This window comes from Ranitomeya variabilis, chromosome 1, assembly GCF_051348905.1.
Source record: "Ranitomeya variabilis isolate aRanVar5 chromosome 1, aRanVar5.hap1, whole genome shotgun sequence".
Taxonomy (NCBI): domain Eukaryota; kingdom Metazoa; phylum Chordata; class Amphibia; order Anura; family Dendrobatidae; genus Ranitomeya; species Ranitomeya variabilis.
This window is the reverse complement of record NC_135232.1, coordinates 81,798,071-81,814,746: the sequence shown is the minus strand read 5'-3', so window position 1 is coordinate 81,814,746 and position 16,676 is coordinate 81,798,071. Positions and strand designations below refer to the sequence as shown.

Genomic DNA, 16,676 nt, shown 5'->3' with positions numbered 1-16,676 from the left:
GGAATCTTTGATGCGCAGGAAATATGGGAATGTGCAGATATGCATCTTGATTATCTATTGAAGCTAAGAACTCTCCCTTTTCCATTGACGCAATGACTGATCAAAGAGATTCCATTCGAAAGCGACGAATGTTGACAAACCTGTTTAAACGTTTCAGGTCCAGAATGGGCCTTACCGATCCGTCCTTCTTGGGAACTAAGAACAGGTTGGAATAGAACCCCTGAAATCTTTCTTCCTTTGGAACTGGAATAATGACCCCGCGGAGCCGAAGAGACTCTATAGAATTGAACAGGGCCTGTACCCGGGATTTTGAGCTGGGAAGGTGGGAAGGAAAGAACCGGCACGGGGGGAGGTTGACAAACTATCTCGCATCCTGAAGACACCAGTTCTCTTACCCATCTGTCGTGAACCACAGTGAGCCAGGACTGGTGAAAAAAAGAGTAGGCCGCCTACTTTGGTCTCCGCCGACAGAGACCGACTCCAGTCATTTGGTCGATAACCTATGGGACCTAGATCCCCTTCCACTCCCCTGAGATCGCATTCTTCCCAACTTGTTTGCCCTGTATGAGATCTGATGATCTCTGTCCTGATTGGGTCGCCCTGGAGCAGCGGGATTTGACGTTGGGGTCCACCTGGTATTGCGAAAGAGCTTAAAGTGAGCCTGGAACTGGCGACGAAAAGGCTGCTTAATCCTCTGCTGTGGAAGAAAATTGCTTTTTCCTCCCGTTGTATCTGAAATGAGCTGATCCAATTTTTCTCCAAATAATCGACCCCCCTGATAAGGATGGGTTGTAAGAGATTTCTTAGAGGTAGAATCTGCTTCACCATGTTCTCAACCAAATAGCCCTTCTGATGGCAATAGCGTTTGCTGCCGCTGAAGCCGCACAGTTTGCTACGTCTAAAGACGCATTGATCAGGTAGCTCCCAGCCAGAGCTATTTGATTTGACATCTCAGTCAACTCCACAGGAAGATCCCTCTCCTGAAGAGCTTTGGTCAAAGACTCTGACCAGGACATCATGGCCTTAGCTACCCACGTCACCGCAAAAGAGGGCGAGAGAGCTGAACCTGAAGCCTCAAAGACTGAACGAGCCAAACTATCAATAAGCCGATCAGTAGGATCCTTAATAGATGAGCCATTGGGAAGGGATAACAGTGATTTAGAGGCCAAACTGGGGGATCTACCGACGGGGATTCTGCCCATTTCATACGCAGTTCAGGAGCAAAAGGGTATCTAGCATTCAGAGCCTTTTGTCCCGCAAAACGTCTGTCTGGGTGCTCCCTGTGACGTTGGACCAAGTCCTCAAACTCTGGGTGGGAACACCCTATGAGACTGCTTGGCCCTCTTGAAGGACACCTTATGACCAGAGGTCAAGGTAGATTCGTCCTCTATACCCAGGGTCTGGTTGACAGCCTCAATTAGACTGTCTACTGACTCCTGGTAATCAGGGGCCTCTAGATTGAGGGATCCCTCGTAGTCCGAACAGAGTTCACCGCTCTCCACTGGAGGTGAACGAGAGGCAGAACTCCAGGACGCAGATGCCCAGGACGCAGATGCCCCTGATGGACCGGGAGACGCTGTGTGGGTTCACTTTCGCCGCGTCTGCCTAGTGCGAGACCGGCCCCTGCAGGCCGAAGGCTCCTGAGAGTCGGAAGACCTCTCAACGGCAGGTGAACCGCTGTCACTGGCCCCAGCCGGGGTCTGCAGGGACTCGATTGCCTTAGTTAGGGATGCCATAGACTGTGACAAGGATGTGACCCATTCCGGGGGGAGAAACCACGGCATCTACCTGAGTCACAGGGGAGGGCTCCTGAGCGCGTTGAGAAGCAGGCCTCACAGAGACGATTACTCTGGGCATGTGGAAAAGTGGACCGACAGACTACACATGCGGTATATAGTACCGTGTGAGTTTTGGCCTTTCTAGACATGGTGCCCTGTAATGCTATAATCAGGAAGATGTAGGTAAGCCGTAGCAATGCAGAGCTTAATGCTGTCAGGCTGGGGGGAGTAGCACTTACCCCAGTCCTGTGTCCCCGTTCGTCTTGTGGAACCTGTCCCAGAGCGAAGAATCCGAGCTGCCTTTTTGAAAAAGAGCGCCCCCACTAGTGGGCAGAACCGGAAACAGCAGTGTCTGTGGCCTAGAATTTGCTTTCCCAGCGCTTTGGCGAGCAAAGGGAGGGGGCGGAGCCACCAAAAAATGACGCCTACCTCCCGATAGATGCCGGGGACTAAATTATCGGCTGCCCCGGAAGTGACGCTGGTGGTCCGCCCGTAATACACCGCGGTCGCCAGAAACAAGGAGACCGCGGCGCCACCAGAGCAGCCAGACCGCAGCGACGCCAGGAAAGCGATGAGCCCGCAGAGCAGTCCTGCCCTTCAGATCCCCGGTATGATGTGCGCCTCAGGAGCCCTCATAGCCCCCCCACAGGCAGCCCTTCTTGAATGCCGGCGCACGCGTGAGGGGGGGCTGTGTGTAACCAAACAGACGGTGCAGGCACTCTAACTATCTTCCTTTCCATAGTATGAAGAGAGGGACCGTCCACCCCCCTTTATCACCGCTGTATAGCATTGGTGATGCAGTGGGGGCCGCACGGACAATCCGTATGCACCTGTACAGCCTACGGTTCCATTACCTTAGGGTGGTCAGGGCTTAGTCCGGCAAGTCCCACATCGCCGAAGAGGATACGTGGAGGTGACACTCCACGTGCTCGCCCGTTGATGGTTTGGGGAGACCCCTTCAATAGGGACCGTCGCCCATCTCGCTTCCAAAAAAGGGTCCAGAAGGTCTGGGAACCAGACTTGTGACTCCTTCAGACACTAAGCATGAACTGGGTTCGCCTGCGGCCGGTGTCAAGGTGTATACTGCGGAGGAGGAGCTAAAGTTTTGTAATGTTTACTTTGTGTCAGCCTCCTGGCGGCAGTAGAATACACCCACAGTCCTGTGTGCTCCAATGAGGCGAAGGAGAAAAAAAGTCATCTCCGGCCTCATTCTTTTAATTTCTGTGTCTTTTGGGGGGTGTTATTAGCATCAATGTTGCATCAAATCATATTTTCTCGTATACAAAAAACAAAGACTTTCCAAGCTTTTCTTTTTTTGTATGCGAGAAAATACGATTTGATGCACCGTTCAGTGTGCGCTGCCCTCGGATCCTGTGCAATGTATGGGACATCCGTATGTTACATGGGCTGCAGTCATGCTACCGCCATGTGCAATATACTAACCCGTAGAGATTGCATTTCACATATAACAACTTCCATTTTATCCCTCTTAAAGTAAAGATTCACTCAACTCGACTCCAACATTACAGCGAGACAAGGAAATAATGTAAAATCTTTTATTTACTATATTTATACAAGATCGAACCCAGAAAAAAATAAGATAAATAAGACAACAATGAATGTACAAAACAAGTTAATTGTTTCTACAGAATCCAGGCGGCACATGTACCAGAGCACGGAGTTTACCGGGGCAGACAGCCTCTGCCTACAGTAAGGTTCAAGGTGCGAAACGCGATTAGGAAACCCCCCCAATAACAAAACATTGAGCCGTCATCTTCCAAGTCCAATAGTAACACCTAGGAGGAGCGCAAGTTTCTATGGTAGGAGACGAGGCCCCCGCACCAATCTGGAGACTTTGTTTATCTGAAGGAATATGACGGCGGTCTTCAAGTCAGCTCGAAAAACTGTCTATGGCTATGTGCGCACAGAGTCTTTTTGAAGGAGTTTTTGGAGCAGAAACTGAGTTTAAAGTCTCCAAATGTCAAATCTTCCTTCAAAACTTGAAGGTTCTGCTCAGAAAACTCAACAAAAGGACACAGAGCTGTAGGGTATGTGCACACAACATCTTTTCCAGAAGCAAAAGTGCCCCATAAAATGAACGTCGTGCACAGCGATGTAAGAGCGGCATTGCTGTGCACACGATCCATCCTGTAACCCTGAAGCGGTCATAGGACGCCATGCTCATTCACTCCTCTGTACAGGTTACCGTAGAAGTCTCGCTGACGGCATCTCTAGAGGATGACTGGCCGTGTTCTCCTACAGGACGCTGTCTGCACATACCCTTAGGCTGCGTTCACACACAGTGCTTTGCAAAAAAAAAAAATTTCTTTTATATCACTACCGATTCTATTTACAGAAATGCTGCAGTCAAAGGCGACAGACGGGTCAGTTTTTTGCTGTTTGTCCTTTATTTGCACATTAAAGGCTGCCCTGGGTGATGAGGATTTTTTTTTTTTTTTATAGGACATGAAATACTTGAGAGAAAAAAAATAAGCACAAAATGTTACAATGTAGAAAAAAAAATGAACAAAAAATAAAACAATGAAAAATACTTGAAACTCAGGATGGTTTTACAAGCACTTAATGCTGAGAAAACTGTGTGTGAAGACGGCCGAGATGTAGCAGTGAAAACTTGTCAGACAAATTCCAGTGAGGGATCGGGTGATGAAAGCGCCTGTGATGCTGACGCCACTCCACCATATAAAGTTATGTCCCTAATGGTGATGATCAGGCGTTATCCGAGTATACGCGGGTGCTAACTGAGTGACGTCCCCCGCATGTATCGTGGCTGTTCGACAGATGGAACACATACAGGGATGGCCTAACACAGCCCTGAGACATGCAGCTGCAGGGACTAGAACACATCGGTGAGCACCTGAGCATGCTCAGATAACACCTTATCCACCGAGCATGTTCGCTCATCACTAGTCCCTACCCGATATGGTCTGCAGGTTTTCTTTTCTCAACCAGGACAGCAGCGCTCATGTCCCAGGATGGGTCTGGAACAGGTCTCAGCTGCCGTACTAGACACCAGTGGCATAACTAGAAGCTTGTGAGCCACGGCGCAAAAATCTGCAATGGGGTCCCCAGCTATCAGGGGTCTTTAATAGTACTGGTGTTCTTTTATAGGCCAAAGGGATCTTGGGGGCCCAACTACACTGCAGGGCCTAGATGCGACTGCAACCCCTGCACCCACTATACTTACGCCCCTGCTAGTCATAGGACCACTCATGGCTGCTTCTGGGAAATCTTGGACATCGTCTGAAAGGCAATGCCCTACACGGCGACTTCAATCACCTGTAGCCTGGATATGCCACATTTGGCAACTATTAGTCATAGGGCGCAGACAGACGGCCGTATAACACGGACGAGGATCGCATCGCAATCCTCGGACTGGTCGTCTGCTCTCCTGACCGGACATGGATTTCTCTGCAGCAGTCAGGAGAGCAGGTTGCCAGTCCGAGGATTGCGATGCGATCCTCGCACAAGTTATACGGCCGTCCTGTCTGCCCCCTAAAGCCGCAACTGCACATCTGAATCAATGCGTCTCTATGGGTTTCCTGTAGTGCAGCCAAGACATACGGCTACAGCCATCAGCTAGTCGGGGCCTGTGACTTGCCCACCACAGGTGCCAGTCAGCCTTCCTAAGAACAACTATACAAGATAAAACCTGGAAACTTAACTACATGAGCCGCCGCAGGACGGAATTCTCTGTATAAGGCGGATTCTATGACCATGGGGTATTACAGGTTTAGAAAAAAGAAATCCTCTGACTATTGAAGCTTTTTAGTTTTCCGTGTCACTGTATGTATTTCTCAGCCGTCAATCAGTAGGAACCATTATTGTTTACATTCAATGGATCCATCCTGGTGAAGTGATGGACAGACAGGTGTACGGCTCAGCACTGGACTCTCTGATACCTGTACCATAATGGCACCCACGTGCTCATCACACGGCCAGGAGAGAATTTCCATCACACGACGGATAAGCTTTACCTGCTGATATGTGAAGCCCCTTTACTAGGGGTTGTCCGGTGAAAACAAGTTATCGCCTATGCACAGGATAGCAGATACCTTATTGAACGAATGCGGCGGCAGTGACCGTACTGGATCACCGCACGGCCATATTGTGATCTGGACATGTGTCCATCAGGGACCCAGGAGCAGTGAGGTCACTAGCGCCTGCAGGAGAGGTCGGCTCTATACTCGCCATTATAGCTTTAGCCTCAAAAGTCATCTTACCGTCAGTGCAAAGATTGGGGCTCATTCTCCGTGCCCATCCTGTTTCAGTCATTTCTAAAGGACCTGTCAGCCCCCCTGACAATGACAGCTAGGCGAAACCAGTTGCAAATTGATACCGTCCAATTGCTGACCTGCCAATACATATACACTAAACAGCCATGTAAGGAGCGGCAACAGGTCCCCAGACACTTTACAAATCAGCAGAGACTACGGACACCTCTGAACACATTCTTTTTTGCACTGCATGCACCATATATACCAGTTACAACTGGTTTACATTAAATATTCTCTATCACTTGGCTCATATTACAAAATGTCGCAAGCTGCTTATGGCTGTTCTCTGCTCATTCCTTGCACCTGAAAGCAAATTTCATAAATAAAAAGTCCAATGAATTAAGATTCGAGCTTGGATTGAAGTTCAGGAGAGGGAAAAGCACCGGCTGTAGACTGATCCTTCTGATGGAACGAGCACAGAACAGCATCGAGCAGCTTGCGCTGTATTATAATGCATGCAGTAAGCAGAGGACACGTAGCACAACATTTTAATCCAAATGTTTCCTTTATAAACGTGCATGCAACAGATCAAACTAGGTCCATAGGTGCCCGCAGCTTTTACGTACTGACTGTAAAGGGCATGTGGCTTGCTTAAAACTTTTAAAACCCTGGGAATGGCGCTCTCATGAAAGTATGGGGGGGGAGGGGAAGAGACCTTTGTGCCCTAATTCCAATAGTAATCACTGGAGGTAAGGTAAGACCGCCAACACCAAGTACATTTCTGCCTGCCTGGAACTGTATATTTAGTAATGATGGACGTGTGAAATAATTTAGACACAATTTCCCTTTCATCGATCCCCTAGCCCCACACATAACCCCGTCCCCTTCCACCCTCTCTTGGCTGTATGCCTCCTTTCACAACACAGAGCACGAGTGTATGAACATCCTTAACATACGGGGGGAATTATGGTAAAAATAAATTGCCTTTTATTTGTAAAGGTTCTAGGTCAAGTACAGAAAAACATAGCTGAAAACTTTCCGGAAATGGCTGAGCGAGGCTCACGGTCGGGCATTTGTGGAGGAATACTGACTGGTCTTTTTATAAGCCATGCATATTACCTGGTCGGATGAGCGGCCTAGTTCTCCAGGTTAGCAGTAATGAAACAAATGCAACTGTAGAATGGGCCGATCGATTTAGGAGAAGGTTTCTCATCACAATGTGCCATTGGATTTAAGCTTTTCACTGGATTTAAGCTTTTTCTCTCATTTTTTTTTTTTAAATGCAGTCAAAAAAACAAAAATAATAATAATAACCACACTGTTCTTTTAACGGAACAGAAATGAAACTATAGTATATTTACACAAATGTCGATATAACTTACAGGGTATCAGCTGTTACACTTTTTGGCATTCACTTAAACAAAAAAGTTTGCATAAATTTCTAGGTCTGAGAGAATCTTGAACGTAATAATTTTGGTGCAAGAAAGATACGTCTGCCCCGTGTGCTGAACGGCGTACTGCACTTGCCATAGTGGGATTACTATGTCCATGGTTTCACTGCGCTCTCTTGTGTTCTGACTCCAAGCAGAACTTCTCGTACGCTTCTTGCATTTCTGGGTCCATTTCGTCATCGCCTAAATCATCAAGGAACCTGAACGGGGGAAAAACACAAGAGGTGTAATAATAAAGCAAAGCATGGTGGAGGACTCTGCTACCACCTCCTGGACAAACTGGCTTACTGCAGGTGAAATCTAATACAGGGGCGACATTGGCGGCTCTTGAAAGCCCAAACTCTGTCCATCAACGAAATTGTGGAACAAAGCAAAATCTAATGAATTGGTGCTCATAATTTGCAAACAGCTGTGGGGTATGCTCTGGGAAAGCCTGGACGCCTCCTGAAAGCATATCCATAGTGTCTGGGTGCTGATATAGCTTTTTTTTTTTTTTTTTTTCCTTCATTTAAATTCCACTTGTTGACGAAGGGAAAAAAACAAAAAAAAAAAAAAACAGTCCAGTGAAATTATTTTTACCATCTTGCACCCCTTCCCTTTCCCTGTTTGGCACGTCTCTTATATTCTGGGTATACTTAAAGGGGTAATTCCATATCTAAGATCCTATCCCAATATGTAGAATGTGCAAAAATAATATTAGCAATTAACTCCAATTAGAAATGTAGTATAATTCTTCTGAAAAACTATGTTGCTTACTCCATATTCAGGGCATTGCAGGAGCTTACATAACCGATCACTAACAACTGTCACTATGTGAGTGGTCGTAACCATGGATAACTAAGCTACTGCAATGCCCTGCACATGGGGTAAGCAACATAGCAAATCAGAAGAACTATACTACATTTCTAATTGAAAGTATTTGCTAATATTATTACACCTACTACATACTGGGATACAATCTTGGAATTAGGAATACCCATTAATTCTATGCAAGGCAAGTATGCCTCTTTCTTCACTTCAGTTTACATCCTGATATTCAGGTTTCATGATGCATCCACACAGCATCACAAAGGCAGCTGTCACTAGTATGCTATCTGCCTGTTGAGGTAACATTGTGACAAATCTCAATATTCTCCTAAATAAACTAGAAGACTAGCAGCAGGAAGGCTGAATGGTCATCTGAAATAGAAAGCGGTGTGAAAGGAGCTGCATAACCATCATCAGCACTTGTGATAGAAGTTTCTGTTCTGCCTGGTGAGAACCTCAGTGATACAGTCCATACATCTGCATCATAAGAAGGCAGTTCTGGTTCCTCAGATTGTGACTCTCCTTCTCTTCCCTCAGAAAAGAAAGGCCTGTAATTCCCAAGGGTCAGCATGAGATCAAGTAACTGAACTGAAGTTTTATTCAACTCTGCAGCCATTATTAAATTGCGTGTCTAGTTCAACGTGAACAATTTGGTGACCGATCCTTGTAAAGTGAAGGTGTATGTCAGGGGATGCTCCTAACATGCACCTGGGAGGAAAGGAACGGTTATTGAACAGTCTTCAAAAGACATCCTCCTGCTTTATAGCATCGCAGGAAAGCTGGTCGGCTGAGCACCTGACCCTTATTTGTCATTCACAGATGGTAATAAATGTAAGAAAACAGAACGTACGCATCTCCAGAAGCAGACAAATCGGTCACAGGTTCTTCACAGAAAAAGTCTTCTCTGTCCAGCATCTCCTGGTACTTTTCTTGATACTCTAAAGACAAGGGTAAATGCCTCACGTAAGACTCTGCACATAAGGGCTCATTTCCACTTGCGAGAAACACGTCCGTGTCTCGCATGTGGAAACCAAGCTGTGGCGCTGGCACTTTGGAGCGGAGCATGCAGCTCCATGTGTTCCTATGCGGCCGCACGCTCCGCTCTGGAGTGCCGACGCCACAGCTTGGTTTCCACATGCGAGACACGGACGTGTTTCTCGCAAGTGGAAATGAGCCCTAAGGGAAGGACACATTAGATCACTTCTCCATAATTACCTGGATCTGCGGCAGTGAAGGGAATCCCCTCAGACGTGTAAAAGGTGGGCTCATTCTGGAAATGGGCAGGAAACAAAAGTTAAAGGGACAAACACTAAAACAATCATCAATGATTCTTAAAAGGCGTTTCCACAGCTGGACAATCCTTTCCTAATCACTCCAGTGCCCAGCAGAAAATAAAAACAGTTGATACGTTCCCTCCCGTAGCGGCTCTGCTCTTGGAGTTGTCCCCCGGAATTCCAGGACAGTATAAACTGCAGCAAATCAGCAGCTGCTGACTGGCTGCAGCGGTCACGAGACATAAGGTCAAGTGACCACCGGTGGACCCAGCGCTATCGTCGCAGTAATGGCAAAGTATGGAAAGTATCAATAGGGTCTCATAAAGTTACCAAAACCTTTCAGCTAGGGGTACTTGCATCAAAGTGGATATCTGACTTCCTGGATTTCTTTACTGCATAGAGGACCAACTTTTTAATACACTTTTTTTTGTTATATAACCAAAATGACAATATAATTGCCAGGACATCAGCCATGCTGCCCTTCCTTCTCACTATAATGTGTCTGGTTGTATGAAAACTGGCTGCAGCAGGAGCCTCCCCCCACTAATATGAAGACACATCCACTGGCTAAGACCCAGCTGCCAGAAAAAAAAAAATTACAAGTAAATTAACTTATGTTGTCAGTCAAAGCACGGAATTTCAAGTATAGGCAACCTTGGAAGCAAAGTCGTCATATCAATTCTCATGTGCACAAACCATCCATTTGTACGGTGCTAGTTGTACGCTCTTATAAAGTAAGCAACAAGTCATCAATGCACAACAGAACTGCTCCGTCTGCCATCCAGACCGCTACAGATCAGGTGTGATCATTGGTCTGTAGGGACAGATCGCAGAGAAAGGTCTTCACTTGAGGATGCTTACCATGAAGTAATTGGGGTCATTTTCAGGAGTCGCTTCCTTAAAAGTCCAAGTTGAATGAACCCGGCCCCAATTACTAGATCGAAGTTCTACTAACTTCAGCAGCATCTGTCTTACGTCCCTGAAAGAAGACACATGCAATTTAGGAAAACACACAAACACATAATTGGTCTGGGAAAGAACATGTTCTGCCATGGTCTACAGGAGCCATGACCAAGAGGAATGGTATAGACAATATATGGGATGTAAGGGCCTCGGCGCAGAGCCTAGAATGGTATGAAGTTTCACTAGTGTCCAGTTGGACAAGGAAATTCTGGATTCTGCCAGGGGAAGAGGAGTGCAAATGAGTGAATGGCATAAAGAGTGGCCAATTACAGGAATCAGTCCAACGCTGGATTCACGCATGGCCCGAGTACAGAAAACAATGTAGGGGCCGAGCACGGGTCTTCAAAAACATGTATGAAGCTGTGAAGTTTGGGCGAGGAGACCCTTGGATATTCCGTACGTGTATACCATATATTTTGCACATATACGCTTTGTAGAATAAACACACCCTGCTTAAACCTGTTTTATGACTTCAGGAGACCTCTGTCCCCGGGCTGTAGTTTGCTTTACTTACCCTCCCCGGTTCCAGAGCTGTCTCCACTGCAGCTCCTGTTTGTAATTGTCTGCAGCGCTGCTATCACATTGACAGCTCAGTGGCTCTGCCCAAATTGGTGACAAAAGCTGCTCGGAACCTCTGAGTGCACTGATCGGCTGCAGCGCTGTTGACGTGATACCAGTACGGCAAACACTAACCTAAAGGGAGTAGCTGCGGAGAAGCAGCGCTTGACCTGGGGAGGGCGAGTAAAGTAAGTTTTTTGTTTGTTTTTTTTTAAACAAACAGCAACCGGTGGAAAAAGACTTCTGATAATGGAAAACCCCTTTTAGGTTGAAACAAGTCAATACGGTAACGGTAATTTCTAACCTGCTACGGTCTGAATCCAGAACCACATTCTTCATTCTCTGGATCACTTCATCCATGTAAAATTGCCCCTTCTCTTTCCAGGCATCTTCTAGAACAGATCCAGTCAACTGCAAAAGAAAAACCCCACACATTGAAGATTCCCTGAGAAGACGAAGGGCGAGCACCCAACGACTACAGGGGCTCTCACATCCCACTGCCTGGCAAAATGAGCAATTAAATGTACCCAGTGCTGTATAATATGATGACTGCAATATATTAAAAGGATAACAATTTTGATGGGAGGAGGAGTTCTTCTTTCAGGAGTGCATTGCTCCTCTGCCTCCCAGTTACTTGCTGGCAGGGATGTGGTGTGCTCCTGAAGGATTAGTGTTCAGGCCGGCGTCATGGCTGAGCTGCTGGCCCGATCTGCCCCCTCTCCAATGCTGCAAGTAGCTGCTTTGCCTCCGCAGCGTCTGAACACAAACTGCTTGCCTAAGAATCCGGTCAAAGCAGAAGTGGACGATAACCGAGGCAATGAGCTGTTAGCTACAACATGAAAAATCTTTCTTCTTTTTGATATTGGAGAGGATTTTAAATTAAAAAAAAAAAAAGTACATTGCAAAGTGTGTTCTTTGCAATTTTAATCATTGACCATCTCTGTAATAGACAAGTCTCATGGAGCGCTGCTTGTGTTTCATCTGAAAGAAGCTCAAAATCTAAAACTTTGGTGCCTGTGCAGACTCGCCCCGTACCCCAAGACTAGCTCTGTGACAGCCGGCAGGCCCGTTCTTGTGCCCTCGGGACCCACTGACTGTACATATACATTATTGGCCTTGTAGTGTCCGGTTCAGCTTTACCTTCAGTAGTTTTACAGCACAGATGAGATTATCATCTACAGGATTGGAAAATAAAGCATCCAGCAACTCCTTCAGGCCAGTCTGAAGGATCTCCGCTCTGTTCACCTGGCCCTTGCTACCTTTTATCTAGTAGAAGAATAAGAAGAAAGCATTACACTTCAGTACTTGGAAAATCCTAAAATATAAGCTCAAGAGTTTTTTTCATTTTTTACAGCTAAGCAAATAATCAGCGCTATATGATTCAGGAGATTTAGTATTAAAAACTCGAGTAAAATAAAATACCATGTAGTAAGTAAATAAATAGTAGTAGTGCATGGGAATAACATAGGGGACTTAGTTAACATAAACCGCAAAAACCATCCCACCATGGCAAGGTGTACCCCAGTGGGGATGGTACCTAACTAGGTCACCTGTGTCAGCAGACAGGATAATAGATCAGGCCACAGCAGGACCTGGGTCCGGACTTATCAGACACGTGCCCGGGGAAAGCTACATAACATGAACAACTCAAAAATGGGAGCCATGCTGCTGTTTGCTCAAAGTACAAAGAACTAAACCAAAACTAATAGAGCCGGACCATATGCTGGTTTAAATACAATGCATAGGTATGTATTCACACTACGGCCATTTAACAAACAAAATAAAAAATAAAAACAAAATGAACATATACTGTGTAGTAAGTAAATAGATAAATAAATAGTAAATCGTGCAAGTAAATAAAATGGGCACTACAAAAGGCAGGTACTGCCTTCATTGGGTACACCTTGTCGTGGTGGGATCTTACATTTCTGAATAATATGTGCAACTGTAGTCACAGGAACATCAAGCTGCTTGGAGATGGTCTTATAACTTTTACCTTAAAGGGTATGTGTCCACGTTCAGTTTTGCTTCAGGCTTTGGTCAGGATTTTATGCAGGTAAAATCCTGACCAAAACTGCACCTGAGGTCACTGGCAGGTCACCTGCGGCGTTCCTGCGTGTTTTGCTCATTGTAGCAACATGCTGCGTTTTGAAAAAACGCACCGCATGTGCGTTTTCGCGGCAAAAACGCATGCGTTTTTTAACGCATAGTGGAGTCGGGATTTCATTAAATCCCCTCCACTATGCTGTAACATCTGGACGCTCAGCGCTGCGTCAAAAACGCAACGTTTCCTGAACGTGGACACATACCCTAACACGTTTGTCTATAATTTCTAATCTCCTGAGACAACTCTGTCCTTCGCTTCCTCTGGTCCATGTTGAGTGTGATACACACCATGTCACCAAACAGCACAGTGAGTATCTGTAGCCCTATATACAGGCCACTCACTGATTCCAAGATTGTAGACACCTGTGATACTAGTTAGCGGACACACCGTGATTTAACATGTCCCTTTTGTCACATTATTTTCAGGGATGCCATCATTTCTGTCCAGGCCTATTTTTTATAAATTCTGTGGAAGCATGGTTGAAAAGCAATGTCTGACTTTCATTTGTTCATTTTCATAGATCTTATATTATTACTTTTGTCTGATTTAAGTTATTTCTGTGACCATTGCGGGTTTTTCTGTCATTAAACGAGGGGTACCAACAATTTTGACCATGTGTGTATGTACACACACACACACACACACATACTGTGTTACACACAATGCAATATATATATTACACATTGAATGTGGCATAGCATATAAATGAGTCAGAGCATAGGTGTGTGAATATATATATGTAATTAAAGATGTATTTCATACTACACAGTATATGTAACACTAGATGGTGGCCCGATTCTAGCGCATCGGGTATTCTAGAATATGTATGTATGTATGTATGTATGTATATAGCAGCCACATAGTATATAGCACAGGCCACGTAGTATATAGGAGTATTACGTGGCCTGTGCTATATACTATGTGGCTGCTATATACATAAATACATATTGTAGAATACCCGATACAGGCCACGCAGTAAATAACACAGCCCAGGTAGTATGTAACAGTCCACGCAGTATATACAGGCGATGTAGTATATAACACTGGCCACGTAATATATAGCACAGCCCACATAGTATCTAACACTGGCCATAGAAGTAAATAGTCCCATACAGCTTCATATGATACATGACTACTACACACAGCTGGGGCCACCGTACACATAGATCACTACGCCCGGGCCTGGCCACTCACCGTGTAATTAAAATAAAAAATAGTTACTCACCCGCCGGGGTCCAGGGAAGCTGTGCCGATGCGCGCGCAGCTGCCGCGATCTTTCGTTCCCAGGATGCATTGCGAAACTACCCAAATGACTTAGCGGTCTCGCGAGACCGCTAAGTTTTCTGGGTAATTTCGCAATGCATCTCTGGGAACGGAAGCTGGCGGCAGGTGCAAGCGCATCGTCGGACGACGGAAGGTGAGAATAGCAGGTTTTTTGTTTTCTTACTATTTTTAACATTAGATCTTTTTACTATTGATGCTGTATAGGCAGCATCAATAGTAAAAAGTTGGGGACACACAGGGTTAATAGCAGCGTTAACGGAGTGCGTTACCCACGGCATAACGTGGTACGTTAACGCTGGCATTAACCCTGTGTGAGCGGTGACTGGAGGGGAGTATGGAGCGGGCGCCGGGCACTGACTGGACGGAAGTAGGGAGGGACTAATTCTCGGCCGGACTGTGCCTGTCGCTGATTGGTCGCGGCAGCCAGGACAGGCAGCTGGCGAGACCATTCACCGACACGGGATTTCCGTTACAGACAGACGGACGGAAGTACCCCTTAGACAATTATATATATAGACTAGATGGTGGCCCGATTCTAACGCATCGGGTATTCTAGAATATGTAGGTAGTATATAGCACAGGCTACGTACTATATTGAACAGTGACATAGTATATAACATAGCTACGTAGTATATAACAGAGCGTATATAGCAGAGCTACGTAGTATATAACACAGCCACGCAGTATATAACATAGCCACGTAGTGTATTGCACAGGTATGTAGCATATTGGTCAGCCACGTAGTATATAGCAGAGCCACGTAATATATAACATAGCCACGTAGTATATTGCACAGGCACGTAGTATATTGCACAGCCACGTAGTATACAACAGTCACGTAGTGTACTGCACAGCTACGTAGTGTATTGCACAGCTATGTAGTATATTGGTCAGCGACGTAGTATATAGCAGAGCCACGTAGTATATAACATAGCCACATAGTATACTGCACAGCCACGTAGTATATAACAGAGCCACGTAGTATATTGCACAGCTACGTAGTATATAACACAGAGCACGTAGTATATTGCCCAGCCACGTAGTATATTGCACAGTCACGTTGTATATTGCCCAGCTACATAGTATATAGCACAGAGATGTAGTATATAACAGAGCCCACGCAGTATGTAACACAGCCCACGCAGTATGTAACACAGCCCACGTAGTATATAGCAATGTGGGCACTATATGCGTTGTTAACAAAAGAGTTAAAATAAAAAATAAACATATACTCACCTTCCGAAAGCCCCTTGAAGTCCTGGCACCTGTGTGCAGAGGACCTGTGATGACGTCGCGGTCACATGACCGTGACGTCATGGCAGGTCCTTCTCGCATAGCATCCTTGGCACCGGAACCTGCCGCTTGCACTGCCGAGGACAGCGCGCGACGTTCGAAGGTGAGAATAACCTTTTTTTTTATTATTTGTAACATTAGATCTTTTTACCATTGATGCTGCATACGCAGCATCAATAGTAAAAAGTTGGTCACACAGGGTTAATAGCTGCGTTAATGGAGTGCATTACACCGCGGTCCATTAACGCTGGCATTAACCCTGTGTGAGCGCTCAGCGCTGACTGCAGGGCAGTAAAACAGCGGCCATTTAGCTGTCAGACTATGGCCGTCGCTGATTGGCCGTGGCAATGGTCGTGGGCGTTTTGCCACGACCAATCAGCGACTTGGATTTCCATGACAGAGGCCGCGACCAATGAATATCTATGACAGACAGACAGAAAGACGGAAGTGACCCTTAGACAATTATATAGTAGATAATATATACACATATTGCAAATTTCAATCTGTCATTGTTTTAATATCTAATCATCTGAATCATATAATGCTGATTATTTGCTTAGCTGCTAAAAAGAAAAAAAAAAAAAAGTGTCCGTGTGTACATACTAATGTTTTAGTATTTTATTTCTTTTCACCGATAAGCAAATAATCTGCTCTATATTATATCTATATATTGCAGCAAATGCATTTTCTGCCATGATCTGTAGGATTTGCTGCACGATGTTCTTAATGATATGGTTTTAGACCCGGCCCGTGTGATGTGGTCTCCAATTGCAGTCTTACCTCCAGGTTGAGATAAAGTTCACCCAAGAACAACACGAAGGCATGGAAGCGCTTTCTTGAGGCTTCATTTCCTTTTGCTGCCTGATTTCTTTTTTCAAATTCCGTTTGACACCTGGAAACCGAGATAAAACTCCGTAAAAGCAGGA

General features: G+C 45.6%; 1 protein-coding gene across 1 annotated transcript in view; it reads right to left on the bottom strand.

Moving 5' to 3' along the window:
* Window positions 1-3,320: 3,320 nt before the first annotated feature.
* Window positions 3,321-16,676, bottom strand: part of PAIP1 (poly(A) binding protein interacting protein 1) — a 33,634-nt gene continuing 20,278 nt past the window's right edge. Inside the window, exons 5-11 of the mRNA XM_077285418.1 lie at window positions 16,531-16,642; window positions 12,207-12,332; window positions 11,371-11,477; window positions 10,407-10,524; window positions 9,487-9,541; window positions 9,122-9,209; window positions 3,321-7,664 (exon numbers count right to left, since the gene is read on the bottom strand). Of these exons, the coding sequence (XP_077141533.1) occupies window positions 7,568-7,664; window positions 9,122-9,209; window positions 9,487-9,541; window positions 10,407-10,524; window positions 11,371-11,477; window positions 12,207-12,332; window positions 16,531-16,642 (703 nt within the window). The 3' untranslated portion in view covers window positions 3,321-7,567. The remainder of the gene's footprint in view (window positions 7,665-9,121; window positions 9,210-9,486; window positions 9,542-10,406; window positions 10,525-11,370; window positions 11,478-12,206; window positions 12,333-16,530; window positions 16,643-16,676) is intronic.